The sequence below is a fragment of the Solenopsis invicta genome, chromosome 3 (assembly GCF_016802725.1).
Source record: "Solenopsis invicta isolate M01_SB chromosome 3, UNIL_Sinv_3.0, whole genome shotgun sequence".
Classification (NCBI taxonomy): Eukaryota; Metazoa; Arthropoda; class Insecta; order Hymenoptera; family Formicidae; genus Solenopsis; species Solenopsis invicta.
In genome coordinates this window covers 28,572,066-28,599,263 of record NC_052666.1, presented here as the reverse complement: position 1 = coordinate 28,599,263, position 27,198 = coordinate 28,572,066, and the positions used below count along the sequence as shown (strand labels likewise).

At 31.2% G+C, this 27,198-nt stretch overlaps 1 protein-coding gene and 1 long non-coding RNA gene across 2 annotated transcripts in view; one reads left to right on the top strand and one right to left on the bottom strand.

Moving 5' to 3' along the window:
• LOC105204605 (acyl-CoA synthetase short-chain family member 3, mitochondrial) overlaps positions 1-27,198 on the bottom strand; it is a 34,984-nt gene that overhangs the window by 7,532 nt on the left and 254 nt on the right. Inside the window, 4 exon segments of the mRNA XM_039446525.1 lie at positions 2,097-2,193; positions 2,582-2,871; positions 6,711-6,876; positions 25,910-26,133. Of these exon segments, the coding sequence (XP_039302459.1) occupies positions 2,097-2,193; positions 2,582-2,871; positions 6,711-6,876; positions 25,910-26,021 (665 nt within the window). The 5' untranslated portion in view covers positions 26,022-26,133.
• Positions 19,489-21,497, top strand: LOC120357072. The gene is made up of 2 exons (XR_005574269.1): positions 19,489-20,220; positions 20,343-21,497. It is a non-coding gene; the product is annotated as an uncharacterized LOC120357072 (long non-coding RNA).

Genomic DNA, 27,198 nt, shown 5'->3' with positions numbered 1-27,198 from the left:
AAGAAAAAATGTAAAAAGTCTGAACGCGTCAAATGTCCATTTTAAATCAGGAACGGTTAGCAGACATTCGATCTGTTGAGAATATAAATTAATAAACGAAAATAAATTAAAAAAGAAATTGTGTTGTTTAACGCATACTAAATGTTAACATTTTTATTTAAATTTCAATGTACATGAGATGATAAAAATATACAGAGAACAAGGTTGCTTTTACAAACGTAATCAAAATAAGATTAACAATTAATGAGTGGAAAATAAGCTAATGAGAGTCAGCGCGGGTCAAAGAGCGCAATAACAAGTATCGATATTGAATCATTTATTCAATTCAAAATTACAAAACGAACGTTTCGACTCGCTTTGGCAACTTGGATGCAACTTTGGCAACTTCCCGTTTTCGATGACTGATGACGGCTTCTATTTCTATCTGTCTGTACTATTTTTTGTTGCGTTGAAGATGACTCCAAAGGGAGTCGAAACGTTCGTTTTGTAATTTTAAATTGAATAAATGATTCAATATCGATACTTGTGGTTGCGCTCTTTGATCCACGCTGACTCTCATTAGCCTATTTTCCACTCATTAATTGTATTTAAATTTTGAGAATTCGGAACTAATTAATTGTTTAATAAAATTAACAACAATTTAAATCATTTAAGGTGTTACAATATTCTTTTATTCAAACGATATCTTAAAAACTAAAACGAACGTTTCGACTGCACTTTATAATATTCAATATTAACAAACCAGGTTTTAACAAAAAATGTTATCGTAAACATAACGCACAAATTAGAAATCTCATTAGCGCAGTAACATTATGTAAGTCGTCAATGTGGGAAAAAACTTTGACATGATTAAATTGATGGTCACAAATAAAGATAACGGAAATTTTGACCATGTTGATTTTTTTTATCACGTTAACGACTCATATAATGTTACTAATGAGATTAATAATTTAATATTTTCACGATTTTTGTTAAACCATGGTTTATTAAATACTAATATTGAATATTATGAAGTGCTGTCGAAACGTTTATCTTAGATTTTAAAATGTCGTTTGACTAAAAGAATATTACGACATCTTAAATTGTTTAAATTTTGCTCGTAAGTCGTCGTTAATTTTATTCTGATTACGTTTACACTGTGATGCATCTAACTTTTTTCTAATTATATAAACAGACCCATACAGCACTGATTGTTGCACCGAAAGTTTTCGGGAAGTTTTCAACCTTTTACATTTTATGTGCATACTCCTGAAAGGATTCTGCAAAATGTCATATGAAAATTTACAGCAGAAAGGTTTCTTGATATGAAATGTTGCAATAGAAATATTTGTAAAATCTATTACATGCAATAAATTTTCAAATTTTTAAATTGGATTAGAAAATGTACTAATACGTTAAAATAGCAAATAACATTTTGTCATAATGCTTTAAAATTTTTTTTTAGTTTAAAAGTGTTTATTTTGATTTAAAAAAAATTGATGAATGTTAAATAAAGATTGTACTTAAAATTTTTATTTTTTAAAATATTTTACATAGTAGGAGTACAAAAATGTTATAAAATAAAATAATATTGTCTTACATTATGTATCCCGTTTATTAAATATTTCAGAAATTATATTTACACCTATTAATTAGATTGCAAATAATAAATAAAAACAAAATAAGATACTAATTATGTTTTACATATAATTTTTATTGTAACTTCTTAATACTTGTATAACTCTCTAAATATAATAAGTTTAAATATTATTTCTAAGGTATTTGAAATTTAAAGAACTTTAGAAATAATGTTTAAACTTATATATTCAGACGATTGCGATCAGCAATATTGCAGAAAAATTTCAGTAATTGAGGTTTCAAATGCAAAAATCGTGAACACTTTGCTATCTCACAGACATTTCAAAAATGATGCAAACATACTTTGCAACCTTTATATAATGTTTCATTTTTTTTTAGTTCAAATATTTTTGAGACATTTTTAAAAAATTTTAGTGCTGTATGGAGAGTTCTTTAGGTATTTATTTAAATTGCTGCTTCTTAAAAGTGTAATTGTGGCAAATCCATTAAGATACCTTGAATAAAGAGACTTTACATACTTAATCACTTTGGACGGTTCAAGGCCGCAACTCGCGGCGATAACAACCTTCGGCGTGGCATGATCTATTCTAGACGCCAGTTCGTTCGCTGCGAAGCCTGAAAAATATATGTACAAGTATAATTGCATTGTACTGATGATAATGAGATTGATAATATTTAATAATTTATTTATTTTTTGTTATGCAAGGTCTCTTCGCTGTCGAAGCAATATATTTTATTATGCAAGGTCTCTATACCGTTTAAGTTTGACAGTTTAAAAGACGTTAAAGATACGATTAATGAATCTTTCTGAAAAATATAGGTATCCACCTTTTACATAAAAAGTCTTTAAAATAGATCAAACATGCTAATTTTTATTGCAGTTAACTTTACATTTTTCTCTCGGCTCGAATCCATGCGACGTGAAAGAGATGAGTAATATAATAGCAGTAAAATAAAACTTGATTCACGTAACGCTTCGCGATTACCGTCATTTTATTATTACCTCCAAAGACCACCGAGTGAATTGCCCCGAGTCTAGCAGTGGCGAGAATTGCGATTATAGTTTCGGGGATCAGCGGCATGTATATAATCACCCTGTCGCCTTTGCGCACACCCAGATCCGCTAACGCGCCCGACAGTACGGACGTCTTCTCCAGAAGTTCGTTGTACGTCACTTTGCGTATTAACGATGTTTGGGGGCTGTCATGGATGAGAGCCGTCTTCTCTCCATATCCGGCATGCACGTGTCGATCTACTGCGTTGTAACAAGCGTTTAGTTCGCCACCGACAAACCTGAGTGAGAGAAAAGCGAGATCTCTGTATATATATGTCCGTTTTGCACGCACGAGTACTCCCACGAGGCCAATTAGAGAGAATGCATTCTATTAATTGTTTCTCGAGTACAGCTTTCTACAGAGTCTCACGTAATGCGTCTAAAATCTACATCTAAACAGCTTAGCGTAACATGTGAATGAATTCAAAGTGGCTGAAATCCTTCAACTTGGAATAGACTCTTCACTGAGACAAATTTCGAGACTTTCGGTGGTTCCCTAAAACGTTCAGCGATTGAAAGTACAGAGTGAAATCAACTTTAACAGAAGAGATATATAACGGAAGTTGAAAAATTGTTTGAAAATTTTCATGTTTCTTTTGCTCTATAAGCACTATACTTTTCTTAGATTATTATACGAATATTATATATTAAAAATTACAATAATATTAAAATAATATTCTGAAAATATTCAGCATTTTTAATATTTTAATATTATAGAGAACATTGTATTAATGTTATATGCTCGTTTTTGTATAATATTTGTGGTATATTATTTTAATATCCGTAGAAAATTGTGAAAATGTTCTTTGAATACTATTTTAAAAAATTGATATAAATTATAAACTTTATAATTATTACATTTAAAAGTAATAATTTTCCTGATGATTTAAAATATTAATAATATTATTTACTTCTTCATATAATATTCGCATAATATTATCAGGAGTGGATATATAATCTACTTTTAAGAAATAAATGTCGTAGTTAGCAAACGCAAATTAGTAAAGAGTAACGGTTAGGTATTAGCAATTATTGGATCTTTTGTGAAAAACAGAAGGTATATATTTAATTCACAAATGGAATATATTATCATACGTTTCGACTATACTAAGTCTTCCTCAGTTACATATGAAATTAAAAATAAAAGTAAACGCATGGACATAGCAAGAGCAAAATGAAATATAAAAGTAACGCATATTGTACAGAGGCGCAAATTAGTGACAATAATTTAAACAGGATGAAGTGGAGCTACTTAGCTGCAGTAGTCCTTTCCTTTATTTCTTTGATGTGTCATGCGTTTTGTTACACATTCTTCGTTTTAGAACAAGACCATGGTCAAAACGAACAAGAATTAGAAATTGGAAAACGATCTGTGGATGAAATCATAAACTTACAATAACAATTTCTTGAAAAAAAAAAAAAAAAAAAAATGAGAATATGTTGCAAAAAATTGGAGAATTTGAAATACCCTCATCTTTATAATATGAGAGATAATATTGCTCCTCTTAATGATGTAAATAATTAATATCATCATTGTTTATATCATAAATCAAGTTTGTATTAGCTCTTAAACTTTCTGGGTTATACTTTTATTTTATTTTAAAATTGATTTGTATTTCTATTAGAATTTTCTCAATATATTGTGTTTAAATTCCGCGGTAATTTTGGGACAAACTTCTTATTGGTTCTTTCTATATTTAGCCGCAATTATGCGCAATGTTTCACCTGGTATTCTTACACCATGGTTGTCCGTAGCTCATTGTATTGTCTTATATATTCGTAACTGGCTTCTGAGGATGACATGGAAAAATCGTATGGGTGTTAATAAATTCGGAAGCAAAGTTTGTTCAGTTATTGCCAAAGTAACACAATTAAGTCCAAAGTGAAGTGACGACATACACAACCAATGGGAAACAAAATAAATTAAATAACTGATAATCAATAAATAAGTAAAAAAAGAAAATAATAATTAAATAATTAAAAGTCAACCCTTAGAATGGGTCAGAAGTTAAAAACAGAAAAAGCTAAAAGGTAGAATTAAAAATAAATTAAATAATAAATAGACGTCGACGTATACTGAGATTGGATACTCTGATAATACGGATCGAAAGGCATCAATCAAGAGCGAGTAAGTTCATTTAAAATATTATAATACGAACAATGAAATAGCTCAGTGTTCTTTATACAATTTAAACAATTTTCCTGTTCTTTAATAGAAATCATTTCGGAAACAAGCCTCTTGTGATGAATGTATTCGTGGTCAAGAATCTTAATATTATCCCAATCCATTTTGTGATTGGAATTTACGATGTGTTTCGTAATTACAGAAATCTTATCCGGGTATAATTTTATGTTCTTTTAAACGAGTTCTCAATTGGCGTTTAGTTTGTCCAACATAAGAAGCGTTGCAATCAGAGCAACCAATCCTATAAATAACGTCTGTATTAGATAATATAGAATTGTTGTCTCTGTGTACTTTGATCAGATGATTAAGTCACATTAAACATCGGTAGCCAATTAAAGTTTTGAATTTATCAATCACCGGTGAAACACATTTTGTAAACGGACGGAAGTATGGAAAAACAATAAAGTTCCTACCCTTCGCTTCCTCGCGTTCGAAAACATTTGTTGCGATATTAAATTTTTGAAAATTAGCCAGTACGTTTATTAACCTACGGTTTTAATAAATGGTTTCGAGAGGATAACCGTTGCACAGAAGACATTTATAATAAACCTCAGATTTTTTTCATAGAAGGTAGGATGTGACAGAAACATAACACGATCCACCAAACCATAAATAACGCCAATCTTATGGCTTTCTGGATGGTTCGAAAAATATGACAAATAACGGCCCGAGAATATTTTCTTCTGGTACCAGTCAATTAAAATCTTCTCGTTTTTAACATTAAGCGAGAGATCCAAAGAATTCAAACAACGGTTCTCCTCTTGTTCAATTGTGAACTTGAGTCTATCATGGACACTGAGCTACTTCATTGTTCGTATTATAATATTTTAATAATATGAACTTACTCGCTCTTGATTGGTGCCTTTCGGTTCGTATTGTCAGAGTATCCAATCCCAATATATGTCGACGTCTATTTATTATTCATTTTATTTTTGACTTCTACCTTTTAATTTCTTTTGTTTTTAACTTCTGACCCATTCTCAGAGTTGATTTTTAATTATTTATTATTTTTTTATTTTTTATCTATTTATTAATTATTAGTTATTTCCCATTGGTTGTAGGTATTATATATGTCGTCACTCTACTTTACTTTGGACTTCATTGTGTTATTTTGAATAACTGAACGAACTTTGTCACTCAATTTATTTACACGACTCATACAATTATTCTTTCATGTCATTCTGAAAAGTCAGTTACGAATACATAAGACAACACAATGAGCTACGGACATTATTTCAAATTTTCCAACGTTTCGCAACATATTCTTATTTTTTTTTTTTAAGAAACTGTTATTGTAAGTTTATAATCTTTTATTGTGTAATTTGACCCTTTACTTACACCCACGCATGATTTCATCCACAGATCGTTTTCCAATTTTTAATTCTTGTTCGTTTAGACCCTAGTCTTGTTCTGGAACCAAGAATGTGTAACAAATTGCATGACACGTCAAAGAAATAAAGGAGCACTACTAGCTAAGTAGCTCCACTTGCATCCTGTTTAAACAATTGCCACTAATTTGCGCCTCTGTACAATATGCGTTAGTTTATATTTTATTTTGCTCTTGCTATGTTCGTGCGTTTATTTTTATTTATAATTTTATATGTAACTGAGGAAGACTTACAATAGTATAGTCGAAACGTATGCCAATATATTCCGTTTGTGAATTAGATATATACTTTTTATTTTTAAAAAGATCCAATAATTGCTCGTATCTGAGCATTACTCTTTACTAATCTACCTTTATTAATATTTCAAGAATATTAGTCAATATTAAATAAAATTGCAGCGCTTATAGGATGAAAGCTAGAAGAATCTAATACAGTTTGAAGTAAAAATCGAATAGTCTCGAAAGAATTACGATTACAGAGTATAACGATTTTTCTTCGATGATACCATTTCGTGAACGGTTCGTTGGAATTGTCCAAGACCTTGTGCCAGGGCTTGCTCCAGTCGATACAGTGGCCAACCTCGCCCCAAAATTCTTCCGGATGCTCCAATGATTTCTTATACGCATCTTCGTACGTGGAGCACTCGTTCCAATGCGGGCTCATAATGTAATCTGCAAGGAGACGATGATTAGACGACAATAAGCTTTACATCAAGCGATGCGAGTGCTTTTGACGAAACTTGCTCTCGGAAATTATCTCGCTAATTACGTTACGGGGATGCGTAGGAAAGCTATATTGAAAATCGTGACAAACTTTACAAGAGAGAAGAACTGTTTTCAGTTTGCATTAGCTCCGCATTTAATACCGTGTTACTAAAACGCATTTTCTTCAAATATCCTGTCTAAAAAAAAAAAAAAGAAAAAAAAACTGTTGACGTTTATTGCTCGCATTGAAAAGACAGTATCTAGCTAGAAAAATTTCACGACACATTATCTTATACATTTTTGTGTAACAATAACTTTTACTAGACAGCATTTAGCTAGCACAATGTGCAGGTTAACATGAATTTTTATCCTAGATCCTGTATTGTAATGTAAACTTTTATTCGATGTAAATTTTTGCACGTTAGCGTGTTTACTCGGCTTTTATCGGATTGTCTCTTATCACGGAGGTTTTACATTTCGAGCAACTTGCATTAAATTTCGCTTCTTACGCTCCTAATTTGTCTTATCGCGGTACCTCTTATTAATTATTCCAGTCGACACGATCCTAACTGCCTCCTTTTCCCTATACATCGCCTCGTTTAGTCAGATGACGGTGTAAAATGAAATATTTCAGAACACCCTCTTCTTGGGCATTCTCGCGATGATACCGTCTTGCCGCCGACACTTTTTACTTGGCGTGAATAATTTATTTCCGACGCGTCGCGCATACATCGCGCTCTACAGAACTAGAAGTTCGTACGGTAGTTGTCTATCTGGGACCGCTGCCGCGCCGCTTTTCTTCGGCACGATCTCGCCTCGCGTGTTTGTTTCCGCGTATCCGTGAATTACGGGGAGAAATACGGACTGTGCGACACGCCGTCTTAATACACCCCCGGTTGGCGAGGTCGTAAATATCAAAGAAGGAGAACCACACCTTTCCGTCTCACTCCGATTCTTCCCACGTGTAACCACGCATCGCCGCGCATCCCATGGGGCCATCACCGCGATATTTATCCGTTACGGAGAAATGTAACGCGACTGGGGAACGGTGACTGGAAATGAAAACGTTCGAGACGACAGCTCGAATCTCCTACGGACGCTAGATTACGTTTCTTCTTTTATTTATTCATTTAGTTAGTTTAAATAAAGATACGAAAAAAATCTGCTCGGGGGATGTGACAGAGAGATTAAGGTCCCTCGATCGTGCGAACATAGCGAAAATCGAAATCGTCGTGTAGTATGGTGGAGAAGCATATTCCTCGATAGAAATTTATTCTGTATTCGACGCAGTATGAAGCTTCGAATGTAGGTACTCTCGCGGAGAAAGATAGAACCAACGATAGAAAGAAATTTGTTTGTGAACTTCAAATTAAAAAGTTGATTTTGAATGATTTAACTGAGAATGGGATAAGAACGTTATTGTTCTATGGACGCTACAATATTCTTAGAATGTTATACGAAAATTATTAAAAATTGAAAGCATTAAAATAATATTTCGAGAATATTGTTCAATATTTTTAATATTATTTTAATATTAAATTAAGGTACCCAAGCCGAATAAGGCCCACTTAACTTATTTTATTTTTTATAAATTCTATTTACAAAGATATTGAAATAAATTAAATGAGAATAAAATGTTTATTTCAACCACTCGACAAAATAAAATTATCTTCTATATAAAACATTTTTAAGTAAACAAAAAAGAAATGTTTTTAAACTCTGACATTGGGCCTTATTAAATTCTTGTGCTTTTAATAAGGCCCGAATTAAAAATAAATTGAAAATGACAAAGGAATTAAGTATTATTTTTCAACTCACTGTTAAAATGATTATTAATCACAAATATGAAATCCTTTAAGATCTATTGTACTAGTAAAACATCACAATTATTTTTAATTTTGTCTATAATTAATATTTTAACTTTAAGAAATTCTGACTATTTTAGTGCAATTTTAGCTTATGAAAAGTTAGTATCATTGAAAATCGTTAGTCTGTTGCAAGCCACATACATAATAAACAAATGACAATAGCTATAACGATAAATGTACAAGTGGGCCTTATTTATTAATACATTATTTATAAAAAAGTATATTTATTCCAAAAAATTAATATACATATTTGTTTTTTCCTACAATTAGAAAGTTGAATAATATTATAATATGTTGTAATAAACCATAAAATAATGTATACTTATTAAATTTACAACACATTTTTATAAAAACGAATGATTTACCGACTTTGTTACAAACTTTTGTTGCACTGAATAAACGTGTTGCCTCCGGTATTAATTTCCTATTCAGTCTTTATCTACTTCCTATGACATATCTTTTAAGCATATATTTCAAACATAAAACGGGTTTTTAAATGGTAAATTAAAAAGTGGGCCTTATTTAGTACTGGGCCTTATTCGGCTCAAGTACCTTATAAGAATATTGTATTAATGTTATATGTAGTCAACTTATATATTCAAATTAGGACATAAAACGTAGGAAATGCGAGTCAAACGCGGTAGTGAGTGCGTCAATAATAACATATATTTCGCTTTTAGTACATCAATGTGCATACAAATATCGGACGTGTCCGGAGTATGCACATTGATGTACTAAAAGCGATATATATGTACTATTATTATTAACGCATTAATTACCGCGTTTGACTCGCATTTCCTACGTTTTATGTCCTAATTTTAATATTGCTGAGTCTATGTTAAACATTTTCATTTATATATTCAAGTTAACGTAGAGAATAACATATAATTTTGTAACATATTCAGATCAGGTAAACTTAAAATATTCGGTAAATTTTGAGCATAGCGTACCACTCTCCGATTCGTTTATAAATCATATTTTATGTATTTTGAGACGCAGATGCCGAATCCATTTAACAAAAGAAGAACTGTCACCCTTGTTTTGTTTATTGGGTAATCGTGCGTAATATCTCTGCTTTTAAATTCGACTCTACAAAGTAATGAAAACGAGAGTGACAATATTTTTCCGATAGAGATGTTTCCTTTAGATTGAATAACAACACGACAAAATCGGAAGGGAGATTCCTGTATTTGAAACTTGTACAAAATTGAGTTTTAAAGTAGATTCTGGACGTCGCTTGCGATCGTGTCTGCGGACAAATTATAATAATCCTGCCCATTTGACCTTTCTCTCAGACAAGAACACGGTCTATCGCTAAGATCAAAAATATGCTGAAAGATTAGTGGCCATCTACGAATATAATAATTTATTGATCTCGGTAAATCACTCACCTGATGTTATACGTATTTCTACCGATCGCAAAAAGTGCTACACGTCATAGCTATAAATTCAAATGAGTATGGCTTTTGATTTTATATAATCCTAAGCAAAACAACAGATCACAATAATGTCAAAATGGTGTTAAAATTAATCGTAAAATCTGATCGAAAAGTGACTTTTAATAAGTTATTATCATTTTAACGCCATTATGATGATTGTTTATTCTGTTTGGAATGTTTATGATTTTAAAATTTTTTGCGAATATTTTTCTTTCAAAAACAAGTGCAAACATGTGTATAGTCTGACAAAATGTATAAATTGTCATGCATTATTTGCTGTTTCTTCAAATTTATTTTAGATTATTAGTTTTTATTTTTCTTATATTTATTCTTGAAATTCATTGTTGCTGCACTATATGAGGGGTTTTCCTAGTGCCGGACGTTTAAGCTTTATCTTAAATAAATTTAAAAAAATATATATTATATTCTTTATATTCTGCATTATTTATTAAGTTAACAACAATAGAAATTAAAATGAAGCAGTAAAATAGTCAACATTACCCTAATAGTCAACTTAATGATTTTGAGAGATTATCAAGTGACACCTAGTATCGGACACAGTAAAACTTACTAATATAACTCAGAAGAGTTTTAATATAATTTGCAGTAATTTGCAGTAAGTTCTTGATTAGATTTTATACAATTTACTTTGTCAAAGTGCTTCTTGCAATGCCATCATATCTCTCTCAGACTAATTTCTTTTACTAGAATTTTCTGAAGTGCAATTTTCATCCCACGAACCTTTCTTTTTACTATTCACGTTGCTTAGGTGTATTCTTTAACCACTAAAACCAAATTAATAAATATCAATAGAAATAGAAACGCAAGATTGATATTTGTATTGTTCGGCAATAGGGGAAATCGTTCTGTCCGGAACCAGGAAACAATAAACCCATCTAAAAAAAAAATTCTTTTTACCAATTGCGTACACAAAATATAAAGGTTTTATTATTATATTTATAAAAAAAATACTAAAAAATATAATAACGCAACTCACACGTCTTTAAAACACTCAAATTGGTAGATATCACGATTTATAATTTATACGATGCACCGGCTTTCCATTAAACTCAACGATCTATCAATTTCCTCAACTATGTACACGTAATTGTAACGTCTCGAAACCTAATTGTTTGTTCTTCATCTTTTTGGCTTACATGGAATAATGACGCGGTGGCGATTTAACTGTTATAGATATAGCTAATGTCCGGTATTAGGTGCCGTCCGGCGTTAGGGCAACTCCCCCTACCCTCTAAACCACAGGCTGATATCATCAAAATGAACGATATCATTAGAAACTCATGACGTATTTCTTCAGCAACGCAGAGTCTCGCAATTTGTTAACAATGCCTTTTTTTAATTCTTTTTTTTACGAAAGCGCATTTACTTCTGACGTTTTACATTTAGTTCGTTCCCTCGAGAAATTTCTTCTGCTCAGATACACTCTACTTCTCTCTCCATTTCCACTATGTGCGATAGTACTTTCGTACTGTCAGGGGCCAACAGCGTGCATGCCACTGGCGAATTTCGATTGGCCCCTGCTACGAATTGTAATAGATTCTTATAGGGGTTTTAGCAAGTATGTCCTGCGTTTAACGGAAGGGATTGCCCTCCATAGGAATTGCACGAGTTATGTATAAGCCGTTATCTTTCCCCGGGGCTCGCAGGTAAAGTATTTCCCCCATAAAGAAAAGAAATACTTCTGTACTGTACTGAGAAAAGAAAATTGTTAACTTCACTAAACTTTTTAACTTTATTAAATTTCTTCAATTCAAATATTTATATATTTAAGTTAAATATATAAATGTTTATAAATTAGAGTTCAAGTATTTTATGTAATTGAATTAAACGTTTACTTGAACTGAAGAAGTTTAATCACGTTGAAAAATTTAGTCAATTTAACAACTTTTTTCTCCGTGTGTATGCCAAATAAATATATAAATTATTTTGCAAAAAATTTAATAAGCACGTAGTATTTGTACAATAAGCTTATAATTTTTTTTTCAAAGCGTATAATATTTGTACAATAAGGCTTATACAGATGAATAAAAATTCTTTATATATTGAGAAAAACAGAGAGAGAGAGAGAGAAGAGAGGAAAAATTATTTTAAAGTATTACGTGTAAAGTTCTGATGAAGATAAGCAACAGCGTGAATCAGCTAGCAGATGAATATTTTAGCTTTATGTCTTCCCGTACAAACACATCTTCTATGAAAGTCCTTCGGAGGTTTGAGACCTAGAAGTTCTCGGGATGTATCAGGTTGCGTGGCCTTATTTCAGAGAAATAAGAATCCAGATAGCAAGCTGACGGTAAATAACATCAGCTTGCTACCTGTGAAGTTACGCCATCTCGAAGTAACTTTATTTGATAGAACTCGCAGAAGCGAGTCCTGACAACAGCGAACCGAATAACCGATCAACGTTCGTCAGATCCCCAGGTCCAAGATGCATAATACACTTAACAGCAAAATTAAAGGATCAGCTATATTCCGATTCCGAAAAATAGGCGTAATTCCAGAGAGTATAATTATGTCAAAAATAATGTTATAAAAAATGTTAAAAAAAGCATTTTAAAGCTTGAAATTTTTAGTTTTGAGATTGATAAGTCTTTACACGATTTACAGATTGCAAAGTTTGTAAAAAATTTTGAGATTTGACACATCCCCATTTGAACCCACGTAACTTCGTAAACAATCTGTAAATCGTTTAATGACTTATCAATCTCAAAACTAAAGATTTTAAACTTATTTCTAACATTTTTTTCCAATCACTTTTGACGAAGTTACACTTTCTTGAATTACGCCTATTTTTTGAAGTTAGAATAAGCGATTCTTTAATTTTATTATTGAATGTATATAAGAAAATTGACCAATCAGAGACCTTCATTTATTTTCTGGAAAAGAAAATAAAGGAAGATTTTGATTGATTAATTTTCTTATGCGCGCGTTATGCAAGCGTCTGTACTTTCGCCTTTAGTTGTAAAATAATTTAACGTCTGATCTAACGGAAAGAACAATTTTGCTGAAACACAGAGCTGTAAATAATTATGTTGAACCATTGAAAAAATTATATTGGAAGTTTAAGCTGGTTGCTAGAATGTCAAATGTATTTTTATAATGTTATTATGTTTGAGAGCAATGTTATTATGCTTGAGAGTTCTATATAATTATATTGATGGTAAACCAACATAAAATTACTTTTTGCTGTGTATCCTAGCTAAATTTTTAGATGTTGCAGTAAAATCTTTTTGTGTAGAAAGACAAGCTTTATTATTGTATTTCTGGATGATGAACTCTTATCTTGCTGTTACACATTAGGTAAATTACACATTAGATTAAATTTAATAATGTTAATCTACTATTTTATTGACATTTTATTAATTATAAGGCACGTTTTTCACAATAAATTTTGCAATAAATTTTCACAATAAGATTTTATAAAATTTGATTATTATTCTTCAATTTTCACTTCTTTCGTAAGTTTAATTGATTATTATTAGCATCACTGATATTAAATATCAATTTAATTAAAGCGCGAGATTGTGTTCTCGGTTTTTTGCATAAGACTACTGAGATTTGTTTCAAGATCGAATTGTTATCAACACTTGACGAAGCATGTGACAAATGCATATAAATGCACTTGCAAATTAATATAAAGTTATATGACTCTATTTGATAACTAGAAATGTTGAATTATTTAATCCACGTTATATCATGAGTTATGATTGGTTCAGAATATAATCTTATTAAAAACTTTTTACGGGAATAGAAAACATATCGACAAATCCTATCCCATTGATGATTGTATCTACTCTTAATTTGTATCTGACGTGCGTAATTTGTGAAGAAGAACAGGCGGAGAGAACGATATGATACAACAACGAGAAAATAGCAGATGCGCCCAATAATTTAATTCTAAGCACTTGCGTCAACAGATCTCCATTATCGATGGAATCCGCCGTGATCGATGCTAATCGAGCGAATATCAAATTAAATCTGAATGCGTAGTAAAATTTTTTGTAAGTGCCATGTATTTTCAAGGCTACTAAAGTAAACAGCACGTTCAGTGTTGCACGCAGAGAAAAGATTAGCCAACAAAGCTAAAATTTAGTTGTAACAACTAAGATGTGTCTTTAAAATAGGGACAGCTAATATCGTTGCTGCCGAAGCTAAATTTATTAGTTATTAAAATTAGCAGTTACAGCAAGAAATATTGGCTGCCAGAATCAAATAATGTTTAGTGAATGCGTATAGTTTTACGCTTCTAAGTCCCACTATAATATAGTTTCACGCTTCTAAGTCCCAGTCTACAATAGGTGTAGTAAGCCTTAAGCCATAAGAAATTGACCAATCATAGTTGAATATGAGGAGAATAATCGACCATGGTCAATTTTTACGATTTAAGGCTTGCAACATTAATTGTAGACCGGGACTAAGATATTGAGGAATAATTGTCACTTATTTAGCTACACGCGTTAAAACACACATTTTATTTTAGTTAATAAAACTGTATTTTGCAGCAAATATATACTTTATCTTTAATAGTCAATTTTTAGCACTGATAGAAAATATCGAACTAGCTACTGATATTTACTACTTCTAAGTCATTTTTTTTCCGTGTGCAGTAATATAAAAAGCTTTCGTTACACCTTCGTATAATTCTTAAACGAGAGTTATATCAGTTGAATATCTTTTTTCTCTATTTTGCGCGCACGCACACACACACACACACACATACACACACACACATGTAATATTTCTTATTAAAATATTGAAGAAACGGTTATTGAACAGATCTTATGGTTATGAAACAGATTTTACTGTTATTGAACAGATTGGATTAATAAATTAAAAATTAAAAAGACTTTTAATATTTTAAAAATAAATAATTAAAAAGGATGAGTTAAATCGAGACTCACAATGTGTTAAAAAAGTCGAAAAAATGATACGAAAAGAATTACGAGAGTCAGCGCAAAAATTGTTGCTTGATTTTAATAATATTTTACGTATTTAATGTCACAAAATTACACACACACACACACACACACACACACACACACACACACACACACACACACACACGCACGCACGCACACGCACACGCACACGCACGCACGCACGCACGCACACACGCACGCACACAGGCACGCACACACGCACGCACACACGCACGCACACAGGCACGCACACACGCACATACATACATACATATATATAATATAATTATATGCATATAGTAAGCACAATGTCGATTTTCAAATTTTGTACTTGCTGTTGAGAACGATTTTGAAATATATCAAAACGCGTCGAAAAAAATTATAATTTATGTGTCGGTATTATGTAAATAATTAAAGCACCTATGTATATAATTAATGTATGCAATTTTGTGACATTAAAAATGTGCAATACTTAATTTAATTGCCCAGTAATTTTCGCATTGACTCAAATGATTAAAAATTAAAAAGAGGTTATATAAAGATTATATAAAGATCATAAATGTAATATTTTAAACTATGTAAACTTTTATAATATAATTCTTGCAATAAAGTCTAATTTGTAATAAAATTTAATATTTACAATTTTGGTAACAAAGACAATCGTTCAATTATTAATTATTAAAATAATAATTATTACAAATTAACTGAACTAATAAACTCATGAAAGGTGTAAAAATAAGAAAATTGTATAAGAATGTTTGTTTTTTTATCACCGACAGATATCTACTTACAACTTTATCGCTTTATCGTCGAAGTTTTGCGTCGAAAAATATTTTCACATTTTTTAAAAATGTTTCTTTACTAAATTTAGTTTGATTTAAATTTACCTTTTCGTTTTGACACCATAATTAAGCAGGATTATAACACTATCACGTTGTCCGATAAAGAATCGAAGCTGAATCACAACTGCACAAAAAGTTACCAAAGGGTGACAAATCAGAAAATGACACAGTAATTACATCTCGCACTTGTTTATTAGTTCCCTCTCCCGTTTCCGAACTTATCACTGCGTTAAAAAAAGAAGAGGGGAAAATGCAATTTTAAAATACACTAGCATGCTAGTATGAGTAATAGTATACTAGTACAAGAAGTCTATTACCAAGTAATAAACTTCGTTGCTAATTGTTATGCCGTTTAGTTGTCAGTTTAGTGCAAAATATGAAACATTAACATACTCTTAATTTAATTTTTATTGATAAAAATGCATACAACAAATTATATATACATTGAGAGATATTTAGAAATATATCGTCTTTTAAATAAAATTCTGAGATTAATAGCGTGGAATATGATGTATGAAAGCACGCCGGTATTGTGTAGACAAGTCATTTTCATAAATTAACAAGATATGTTAAAAAGTGTAAAATAGTTTTAAAGAGTTTAAAATCTAGAATTTAAATTTGCAAAACCACTCCAGGGGAACAAGTAAGTCTACAATGTTTTTAATGAATATTTGGATGAAAGTATTTTATCTATCTGTTGAAAAGTTAATTGAAATATATGATGAAATATATAATAAATTTAAATTTTAATATTGGCGTTTAAAACGGATTCACTTGGGATATGCACAAATTAACTCGACAGAGTCGCAGCGCATAAACTTTTACAAGCATCTAGTGAGTCGTCAAAAAGAAAAAAAATTCTTTTGATTCAGAAAATCGTAGGCGACGAGAAATGAAAATTGTTATTACAGTATTAAACGGAGATAATAACAGGCTAACGGAAACATTCCTTAATATACTCTTACGTTGATAAGATTTGACATCTCAAAGGAACATCTCATGCTCTGTTCCATCTTTATTTGCTTTGAATTGTCTGAATTGTAAAAACATTATATACAGCGTTCTGTCCGTTGGCGATGTTAAAAACAAGACTGACAGTCTTTCGAATCCCACCTCGAATACAAGTCGATGCTACTGTGCGAGAAACACAAGCTCTAACTATGGTTATTTCACGCTCTTGTTATGTATAACTTTACTATTGTGACTCACTATGTTTTTAACATCACCAACGGACAGAACGCTGTATATAACGTTTTCATGGTGAGTATTCACATCTCTGATACCGATGTCAATGATATCATTTCACAACTGGATGGACAATCGCAATATCTCTGATAAAAAAATGTCTGTATGCGTTCCAAGTTAACCTTTTGTAGTTGGATTGTAATTTTTTTATATTCTAATTGCGCTAACTTTTTCATGAATTTCTAATCATATTGCATACTATTACATGTTGAAAAAAGACAAGAGAGCTTGAAACGTACATGTTGGAATGAATAACTTTTAGTTAATTATATATCTTTGTATTAACCATCTACACATTGTTGCTTTTTTTCGACCTATTTATTAATTTGACACTGCGGGTGCACATATAGGGCTCGTATTACATTTTAATAACTTTTAACTTTAACTAGTTATTTTTGAAACACAAACTTTAATTTATTAACTTTTTTCTTAAACTTTTTATCTATATAAAAGAAAAAAATTAACAGAAGACGTATGTTCCTACATAAAAATTAATATTTTTTTTTGTTATTTCATATAAACTTAATTTACAAATAAAACATTAAAAATTGGTTTGATAATTCATAATTGTTTTAAGTAAACTAACTTTCAAGATTTATGAATTTCTAATTTAATAAAAATAATGCTTTTCAAAATTAACTTTAAATTTAACTTAAGTTAATTTAATTTTAACGTACCTTTTAATTAAGTTTGTTACAAATTAGCTAAGTTGAATATAGAAATTGACGAAGTAATGGAATTGCTGTTATTGTTTCGGCCGAAGAAGATAGTGAGAGACAACGCGTACTTAGGCAAAATGAAGAGAGTCGTTCGTTCGCGCGAAATCTCAACTGCCGCTTAGCTGATTCTAAGCATCGGCTTCTCGACAAACACGCAAGAAACGGATTTCTTACTTCGTCAAATCTTCCGAGAAAGGGAATCCTAATCCGACGCTATCAATCCTGTCGCTTGAGAAAGAAAAAGACAGTAGAGCTCCTCACGCATCTTTCTTATTTGACGCTGGGTCGAGAGAGAAAGCATGATGTGACGTAGACTTATGACAACTGCGGTGTCCTCGCCGTTACGGATATCGATCGAGTACACGTGTATTGGTCGACGATAGTTAGCGTGCACGGAGCGCCGTTACATCCTATTAGGGTTTTTCTACTAAAAAATATTCTCGTTTTTGTTGGCGATGGAACAAAAATTTTGCAATATTGCGAGAACTCGGCGATCCCTGATCAAAAATTTAATGATTATGTAGTATTCATTCATAAATTTACTACATACAGCAAAACCATAGAACTGGCTATTTAGGCATTCACGAGAAAATAATAAAATATTTCTAGCACCTATAGTAACATTACGGAAGAAGAATTACTAGTTAGCTGCATAGCATGCGTGGAAAAATGTTGACTACTCAAGCAGAACAAGGAGTCATCACGACATCAAAATGATGTCAAAGTGACTACATAATGATCATTAAAAGTCACTTTTCAATCAATTACGTTAATCATTTTAATGTCATTTTGACACAATTGTATCAAATTAGTATAACATAAAAATTATTTTTACAACTTATATATATAACAATTTTTAAAAAATATTAGTAAGTTTATAAATGCTCTTTTATTAGAGGAGAAGAGGGTAATATGGCACCCATTTTTATTTTATTGGATAACTTTGTGAATAATCAATATTTTATATTAAAACTTGAACGATTATATTTGTCAAAGTGTTGTTTAACAGATTCCAGACTCAAAGTAATGAAATATTTATTACTTAGGACGTAATTTATAAAAATGTGAAGCACTGCATAATCGGTGGAAAAGAAAAAGTGGTGGTAATATGGCTAGCCCAAAAATAAAGTGAAAAACTTGACTTTTTTGTAAAAAACACAGTATTTTATTATAAAATCATATATTTTGTTGAAACAAACTATATACAATGCCTACAATGTAATGCTGCGAAGCTTCAAAACAAATAAATCCTAACTTTGGTCATAATATCACAAACATTAATGCTTACAATATAATTGCACGAAGTTTGAAGACAAATATTAACTTTGGTTATGAAATCACAGACATATCTATTTAATGTCTACAAAGCCGCGAAGTTTCAAAACAAATAAAAGTTGTCTTTGATTTGAAAATCACAAAGTATAAAAAAAAGTTTTATCAAAATAAACTAAAATGTTTTAATAAGCTTTTATAAAGTTTATGAAATTAAAGTTAAATAAACTTGTAACTAAAAACAAGAGAAAAAAATTATTTGCAAAAATTTTTTACAAAATATACGATAGTTCAAAGATTAAAAAATGGAAAAATATACAGGACCTCCAATCAGTCAGAAACTTGACATGAATTTTGGAGAAAGATCATTGCTGGATGAAAATTTTAAGGGAGAATTTACGAACGCTCTTCTTGCTGCCAGATTTATTTACGAAAAACAGAATCTGTTAACAAATAATCCTCCTGAAAAAATGAGCTCTGTCTCTTTGGCTATGGCAAATGAAATAAGTAAAGCAACAATAAATGTGCTCAATGAAGGTGTAATTGTAATGGAAGAAAAACTGATTTTGTTCAGTGAAGACGATGGTGAAGAAGATTTTGAGGAGGTGTGTTTTATTGTTTCTTTTACAATTGCAATGATATTTTATTAAATTTCCTGATAATTGCAAAAGCACAACTTTTTCATTTTTTTTTAGTGTACAGATGATCCAACGGTCGATCCTGATTATAATCCAAAAGATTTTGAAGAACCTTCATGTGAATATATTCCGTTGGAATATAAGCAGAAAGTTGTGGCTCTTGCCGAAGCACATCCAAAATGGAGTTTGGCCAATCTCCAGAAAAAGGGTGCTCATCGATTGAAAAGAAAGGATTACCTTAAGCGGTGGAAGGAAGACGTTAAAAAAGGTGGAACGCGAATTGACAAATTAAGAGCAATAGATTCTGAAACTTACCACCGTTTCATCGAAGCAAGACGCTCTTTGGAGCAGGTAAAAAGCAACAAATTTATCGCAATAAACTTTTTTTGTTATTTTTAAAAATATTATTTCACATTCTGCTATTACATTTGCTCTACGTAGCGTATTTTTTTATGTAAATGAAATATTTATAGATTACTACTAGGACATTGCAACAATGGGCGATGACAGCAGCTTTCCCTTTCCTTTCGGATGACTTTCGGTTTGAAGCTAGTTCTACATGGGTAACAGTTTTCAAGCAAAAGCATAAAATAAAGCAGCGAAAAATTACAAAATATGTGAGTAAAAGAGACATCGCTACCATGGAGGAAACAGTAGAAGCTGCAGAAAAATTTCAGAGACAAACGAGAAAACTAATTTCTAAATTTGATTTGGATCTTGTGATCAACACAGATCAAACAGGTTGCCAATATCAAATGACATATAACAGATCATAGGACTATCAAGGAGTTAAAACCGTATTAGTGAAAAAGCAAAGTTTGAATAAGATAACTCATTCATACACCGCACAGTACAGTATAACTGCGTCAGGCAAGTTGCTTCCCCGAGTCTTTTTGTGCCTACAAGAGCCCACAAATAAGTTTGGCCCTATAGTTTCAAAAGCTATAGAGAAATTACAAGCAGAATTAAAAAATGTTGTAGTTACTTGTTTTAAATCAGGAAAATTAACAAAATATTTATATGAAGAATTTCTAAAAAGTATTCTCGTGCCATACGTAAAAAATGAAAAATTTCTATTAATTATTGATTCTTGGGAAAGGCAAACAGATTGCAGTTTACATGATAATATTTGAAAATGATTCTGGAGAAGCGACTTGTACATTAAAATTCATTCTTCCTAAATGTACGCCTCTTTGTCAACCGTGTGACGTATATTTTTATCGGCAGGTTAAAATTTTGATAAAACGTTTACAAAATAATTCTGCGTTATTAAAAGATCAGCGAGAAATAGCATCGCGCGAAGATGCCATAAAAATACATTCATTGGTTCACTATCAATTAAGCGCTCCCGTCTTTTCTCCCATGTTAAAGTATGCTTGGTTTGCTGCAAAATTAATACAGGATAAATCAGTTTTTTTAAATGTAAACGACGTCTGCTTTCCTCTAGCACTTTTGAAAAAGAATTGTGCGTGTTGTGATATATCATTTATAAAGTGTGCATGGTGTGAGCAAAATCTTTGTTTCACGTGCTTCTATGACAAGTATCATCCAAATAATTGTAAACAATTTGTACAAGACGTTGATAGTGATAACGACGATAAATAAAAATGTTAGCACATTATTACGCATTTGTTTGTACTTTTATATTAAATTATAATTATGTTTAAATAGTGGCCTAAAATTTCATGAGATAATACAACGAAATTGTAAATGTAAATTTAAAAGTATACAAAACAAAATTGTTGCTTAAATTAACTTTACTTTATATAAATAAATTTCATTGTTAGATTGCATAAAAAAAAAAAAAAAGAATGCCAGGAATTGAACTCGGATCGACAGCGCGGTAGTCGCGCGCTTAAACGCTGAGCTACGCTATCTTCTTGCCGAGTGATGTAACAGAACTGATATATAAGGAACGCCATATTTTTTACAATAATTTTGTACAAAAACGGTTAAAAGGTGCATCCTGTCCTTTTACTCAGGTAATCTTCTGATAGAGTATTATACTATAAAAAATTCTTGTTCAAATCGGTGACCCGAACATTGCGTTGTCCCCTTGTGAATTGTAAGCCGCTGTTACAGCTGTATAGTATATTGTAATTGTAGGAGATAGTCGAACTTCATCTTCCACGTTTACAACCAACGCTGTTATAAGCATGGAAGATGAAGTTTGACCACTTTACAACAACGTTTACGCAAATGTAGACTGAGTTTAACAGCACAAGATATCGTCCGTCATTCGATAATACATGTACAAGTACGACATCATGCGCTGTTATAGAAACAAATAAAATATTGTAAAATACATACATTTAAATGATGTTGTGATTTTATCCGGAAATCTCCAACATAATAAGATAGCGAATAATTACGGCCTGGCGAATCAGCAGAGTAAATGCGGCCGAATGTGCGAGCGATAATCTTATTATACGTAAAATATACGGGGCAGAGTACAAGTAAACAGATAGCCACGAGTACGAATAAAAATAAGCGAACCAACATAGCACAAATAGGCGGACGAACAAGAGCTTGTACGAACCGGTAAATAGGCATGAACAGGTAGACGGATTATATCATAGGTTAGGTGAGATTAGACTCGGCGTGCGCCGCTATCCTTGTTTAACAGCGGGTATGCGATAAAGATAAAATGATATCTCAATGCAGTTATCAATCGACTTATCGATCAAATATTTCGATATGAAAATCTTGATAGCAGCCATATTACGAGGCCGCTTAGGTAGCTGCATATCGAAAATCTTACAGTATTGAATAATTTTGTATAACTCGAAATATGTATAGCTAAATAAAAAGCAAAAATATAAAAAAACACTCGAATATATATATTCATGTGATAATACGCTCTCAAGATTAAAAAAATTAAGGAAATATGTGTAATTAAATGTTAAAGTATACTTTGTCAAAAGTTTCGAAATGCTCAAAAGTAACACTGCCTTATAATAATTGTCGACTGTTGTGTATTAGCATATTAATGCCATTAAAAAACAGTGGGCTACTAAATGAATAATTTCATAAACAATCATTAAAATTTGTCATCTAATAACGGAGATAATAGCGGTAGCCATAATGTCTACAGCAGCCATAATACCCTCTTCTCCTCTATCAATTCAATTCAATTTTCTCAAGAATACAAAAGATATAGTCGCCATGAAAATTGACAATAAGAAACGTAAAAAAAAAGTGTTAAAATTGTGACATATTTTTTGTGTCCAAATTCAAGTTAATATAATTGTAGAGAAGCATGTTTGAATTTATTAATTTTTTTTAATACTACACTTTACAAAAAAAAAAATCTCGTCCCGAGGAATCGAACCTGAAATCTTCAGCATAACAGTCAAGAATCATGAACATCCAGCCAGAGAGGTCTGTTTACAATTCTTCTTCCGTAATAATACTATAGCTGCTGAAAGTATTTTATCATTTTCTCAATAATGCTTGAATAGTCGGTTATACACATGTGTAATAATAATAATAATAATAATAATGTATCTGTATTGAAAATATTTATTCATAAAATAAAAATATTTACTCATCAAAGTCGATAGAAATAAAAACTATGTATAAATGAGTTTCTTTTGGCAATAAATGTAATAGAGCTGATATCTTTTTAGGCACACAAGCCTGAAAAGATATAAGCTTAGATTCAATCCAATCAGTCGATAAACAGATCGATTCCTTCGTCCGACTTGAACACTGCCATCTGTCACAATACAGGGCAACTAATTTTCTCTTTCTTTTGCTGCGATCAGCTGAGATATACCAGCATCGGACCGGACATATGCTCACAAATTTTTGCAGACAAAAATCTTTTTTTTTAGACTTCTAAGCCAAATTTTGAAAAATCTACTTTGTTCCGGCATCTAATTTGGAACTCATAGTACACTCACTTTATACGAAAAGACCGTTAAATATTTGTATGAAGTGAATATTTGTCACCCGTTGAGACTCTAGATTACAGAGCCAGTTAAGATTAGATAAAAAAGATATAAATTCAATGTTTTCGGCATAAAGTGAATTACTATGAGGTCCATTAATGTCTATACTTTCATTGACGAGAAGGATTTTGAAATCTGTAAATGCAATTACAAGAATTTTGTCTGCAAAAATTAATCGTGTTTAGTCGGTAAAAAAGGACCGTGTTAAGCATCCCCTTAATACTGCGGATACGAGGCCGGGCAATTTAGTCCGCATTGGTCTCACTGTGTACATCGCAATATTAAATACAGTCCATTATCTTACACTCTATCCTGAGTCGTAATTTTTTACGAAACTCGAGACAAAGTTAGTTTTTTGTTTATGTAACTTTTAGCGTAACTAAAAAATTAATTTGATACCCCATTAACTTTAATCTAATTTAATTTAAAGAATATGTTAACTTACCCAGCTCTAGAATCAAACTATTTACTAATGACATGTACAACATTTGAAATTAGAATGTTTCCTTGTTTAAGAAATAGAGAATATCTATATCTTATCAGAGAAAATTAAATTAAATTAAAATAATCGGTATGTGCCGGATATGATTCAGACTTTTCCAAGGTCGGCAAAATTATTTTAAGTACGAAGGTAACATAACATAAATATGCAATTCAAATTTGCAATCAAACGTTACTAGTTTATTACGTCAAAGTAATCAAGTTTTATAAAGCCTTAAAAACAAATCGAAAAAAAAAGAGATTTAATAGCGGGAAAAACACGGTATAATTACTAATAAAAATTTATATCTGTGTATTATTTATTTATTTATTTATTTATTTTTTCATATCATTCATATTTATATTAAACAAACGACATGTGGGATTGACTTGACATTTGTACGTCACGCACACATAAACATGAAAGTTGCATATGAAATGCAGCAGAGAGAAAATATTGTATTGATTACACATGAAACTCGAATACGAACCGTACAAAATGTTCTTGTGAAAAAGAAAGAAGAAAAAATTGTTTTATTGTATGTGCGTTCGTGCTTTAAATTCATATTTAGTTGCAAATTGAATTTATTTATGAACTAATAGTATATAATTAATTTTATTTTATCTAAAGTAACCTTGTGTCACTTTTTCCAAGAAAAATTATTAATCACGCATATTTAGTACTTTTTTCTTTTCTCATTACGCGAACTTGGCATTACATTTAAATAAAATAGAAAGACACAGTTACCAAATAAACTCTGCTGAGCAACATAATTTCGTTCCTAATTGCTGTATGCCATTCAGTTCATCGGTATAGTATAAAATATCGAAACGTTGACACTAAATAGTCTTTGGCCCTAAAAGGAATTCTGGATAAAACGCGTGGGATGCGTACAGGATCTACGTTATCTCTGAAAGCACGTCTACGAACGGCTATCATGTATAATTATTTACGATTATGATCTTCCGAAAATAGTCTGATATCATCCGTGTTGGAAGCGTTATATACGAAACAGATCACTCATTTATGTTACATCTCAAGTCGTCGAGATTGTTTATATCTTGTCAACTTATGCGTGCATTCTCCTCAATATATAACCGTTATATACGTAGTGTCGGTACTGATGTATGGCTTTGAAGCGTGGACTCTAACAAAAAATAATAGGAAGCAACTAGAGTGTTTTGAACGTAAAGTATTACGTAAAATCTTCGGAGCAGTTAAAGATAATTGGTTATGGAGGAAGCGATACAATCATGAAGTATATGAATTATATCAGGACCTGGATATCATGAAGACAATTAAGATAAGCCGCCTAAGATGGGATATATGCTAAGAATGGATCTTAACGATCCATTACGAATTTATTAATTTAAAAGTTATTAATTATTTGATCATGCTTCAAAATCTAATGGAGCAAAGATACGGAGAAAGATCCAGAATGCGCTACGCATTCCTCCTGGAGGACGTGGAGGAGGATGCTTACGAGGCATTGGGGTGAAAGGATGAAGGAGGGGATGCGTGGAGATCCTGGAGCAGGCCAATATCCAACAAGGACTGTTACGCCAGAATGATAATGATGATGATGATAATAATGATGTGTACGTACCGTTGCCATCGCCTTTTCGTGATTTCCTCGGACGCACAATACATGACTCCAAGCGCGTTTTTCCTGAGCTGTCGGACCTGGCGTCCAAAAAATCGGGATTCTGATGCAACATTATGCGACTGTGTCAATCCAAGTAACGTTGATCCAAACACAATACTTACAGTTTGTAATAGCAGTAGCGTCTCTGTGTCCACAGGGTCGGGTCCATTCAATGTGGACGAGAACTGTGTACATTTCGAATATTCATATCAATAATTAAGAATTATTAAAAACTTTGTCGTCTGCCGAAGGAGCAGTATTAATTAAAGTATATTTAAATAATACTTAAAATAAAGTTTGTAAATTATTTTATGGAAATTTTAAAAAGATCTGTTATTCATTATTTCAAAGTTTCAATATATCTAAGATTAATTTTGTTAACAGTTAGACAAAAAACTGTTCTAAACCTTTAACTTGAAAAATAAAAACAAACGCAAAATATGTAACTTATTGCTTACAACAGAAAAGAATAAACTTTACACTAAAAGTAAAATGAAATATTTTATCAAATATAAAATTAGCAGGTCTATGTCAGGTGCAACGGTGCAGTTCTTCAAATGCTGAATAATGAGTTTTACAATCTTCTTACAAGCTTGTACTTCTCAGCATCAAAACTGTTAAATCGTCAATTTAATTTGTAAAATTACATATGCAATGTCCGTTACGTATTCAAGTTCGACAAATATACGCGCGCAGTTTGCAAAAACTGAACGTTGCAAAAATTATTCAGGACTTACAGAAACCACTGCGATGTAAGTTTGTTAACTTTATGAGTAATGTTTTTGCCAGTTTAAATTCCCTTATTTAACAGGTGATTTTCTTCATATGTTTAAAAAAGGTAAAAAGAGTGCAATTTGTACAGTCATAGTTTCTCAGTCAGATGATGCAAATTGCAAAGTATTAATATACAAATTTATAAATACTAATGTTCTAAGAACAATAGAAAATATGTATAAAACATAAACATAAAAATGACTTAAGTCATAAATTATGTTGCAAAACATTGATGAATTTAAAAAACCAAACGATTACACAACTCAGAATGTTAATTAATAATTGTAACTTGCTAAATGCAATTTTATTTTTGATTTTTCAATTAAACTAAGACTAAATTAAGATGTGTTATATTCGTAATACCGTAGTGATAAAAAAAATCAAAGAGTATACTTTCGTAATTATTAAAATTAATGTTCTAATTGTTAAAAAAAAGTTATTAAAGTACATCGTGTAACAATTTCTTTGGTTGATAT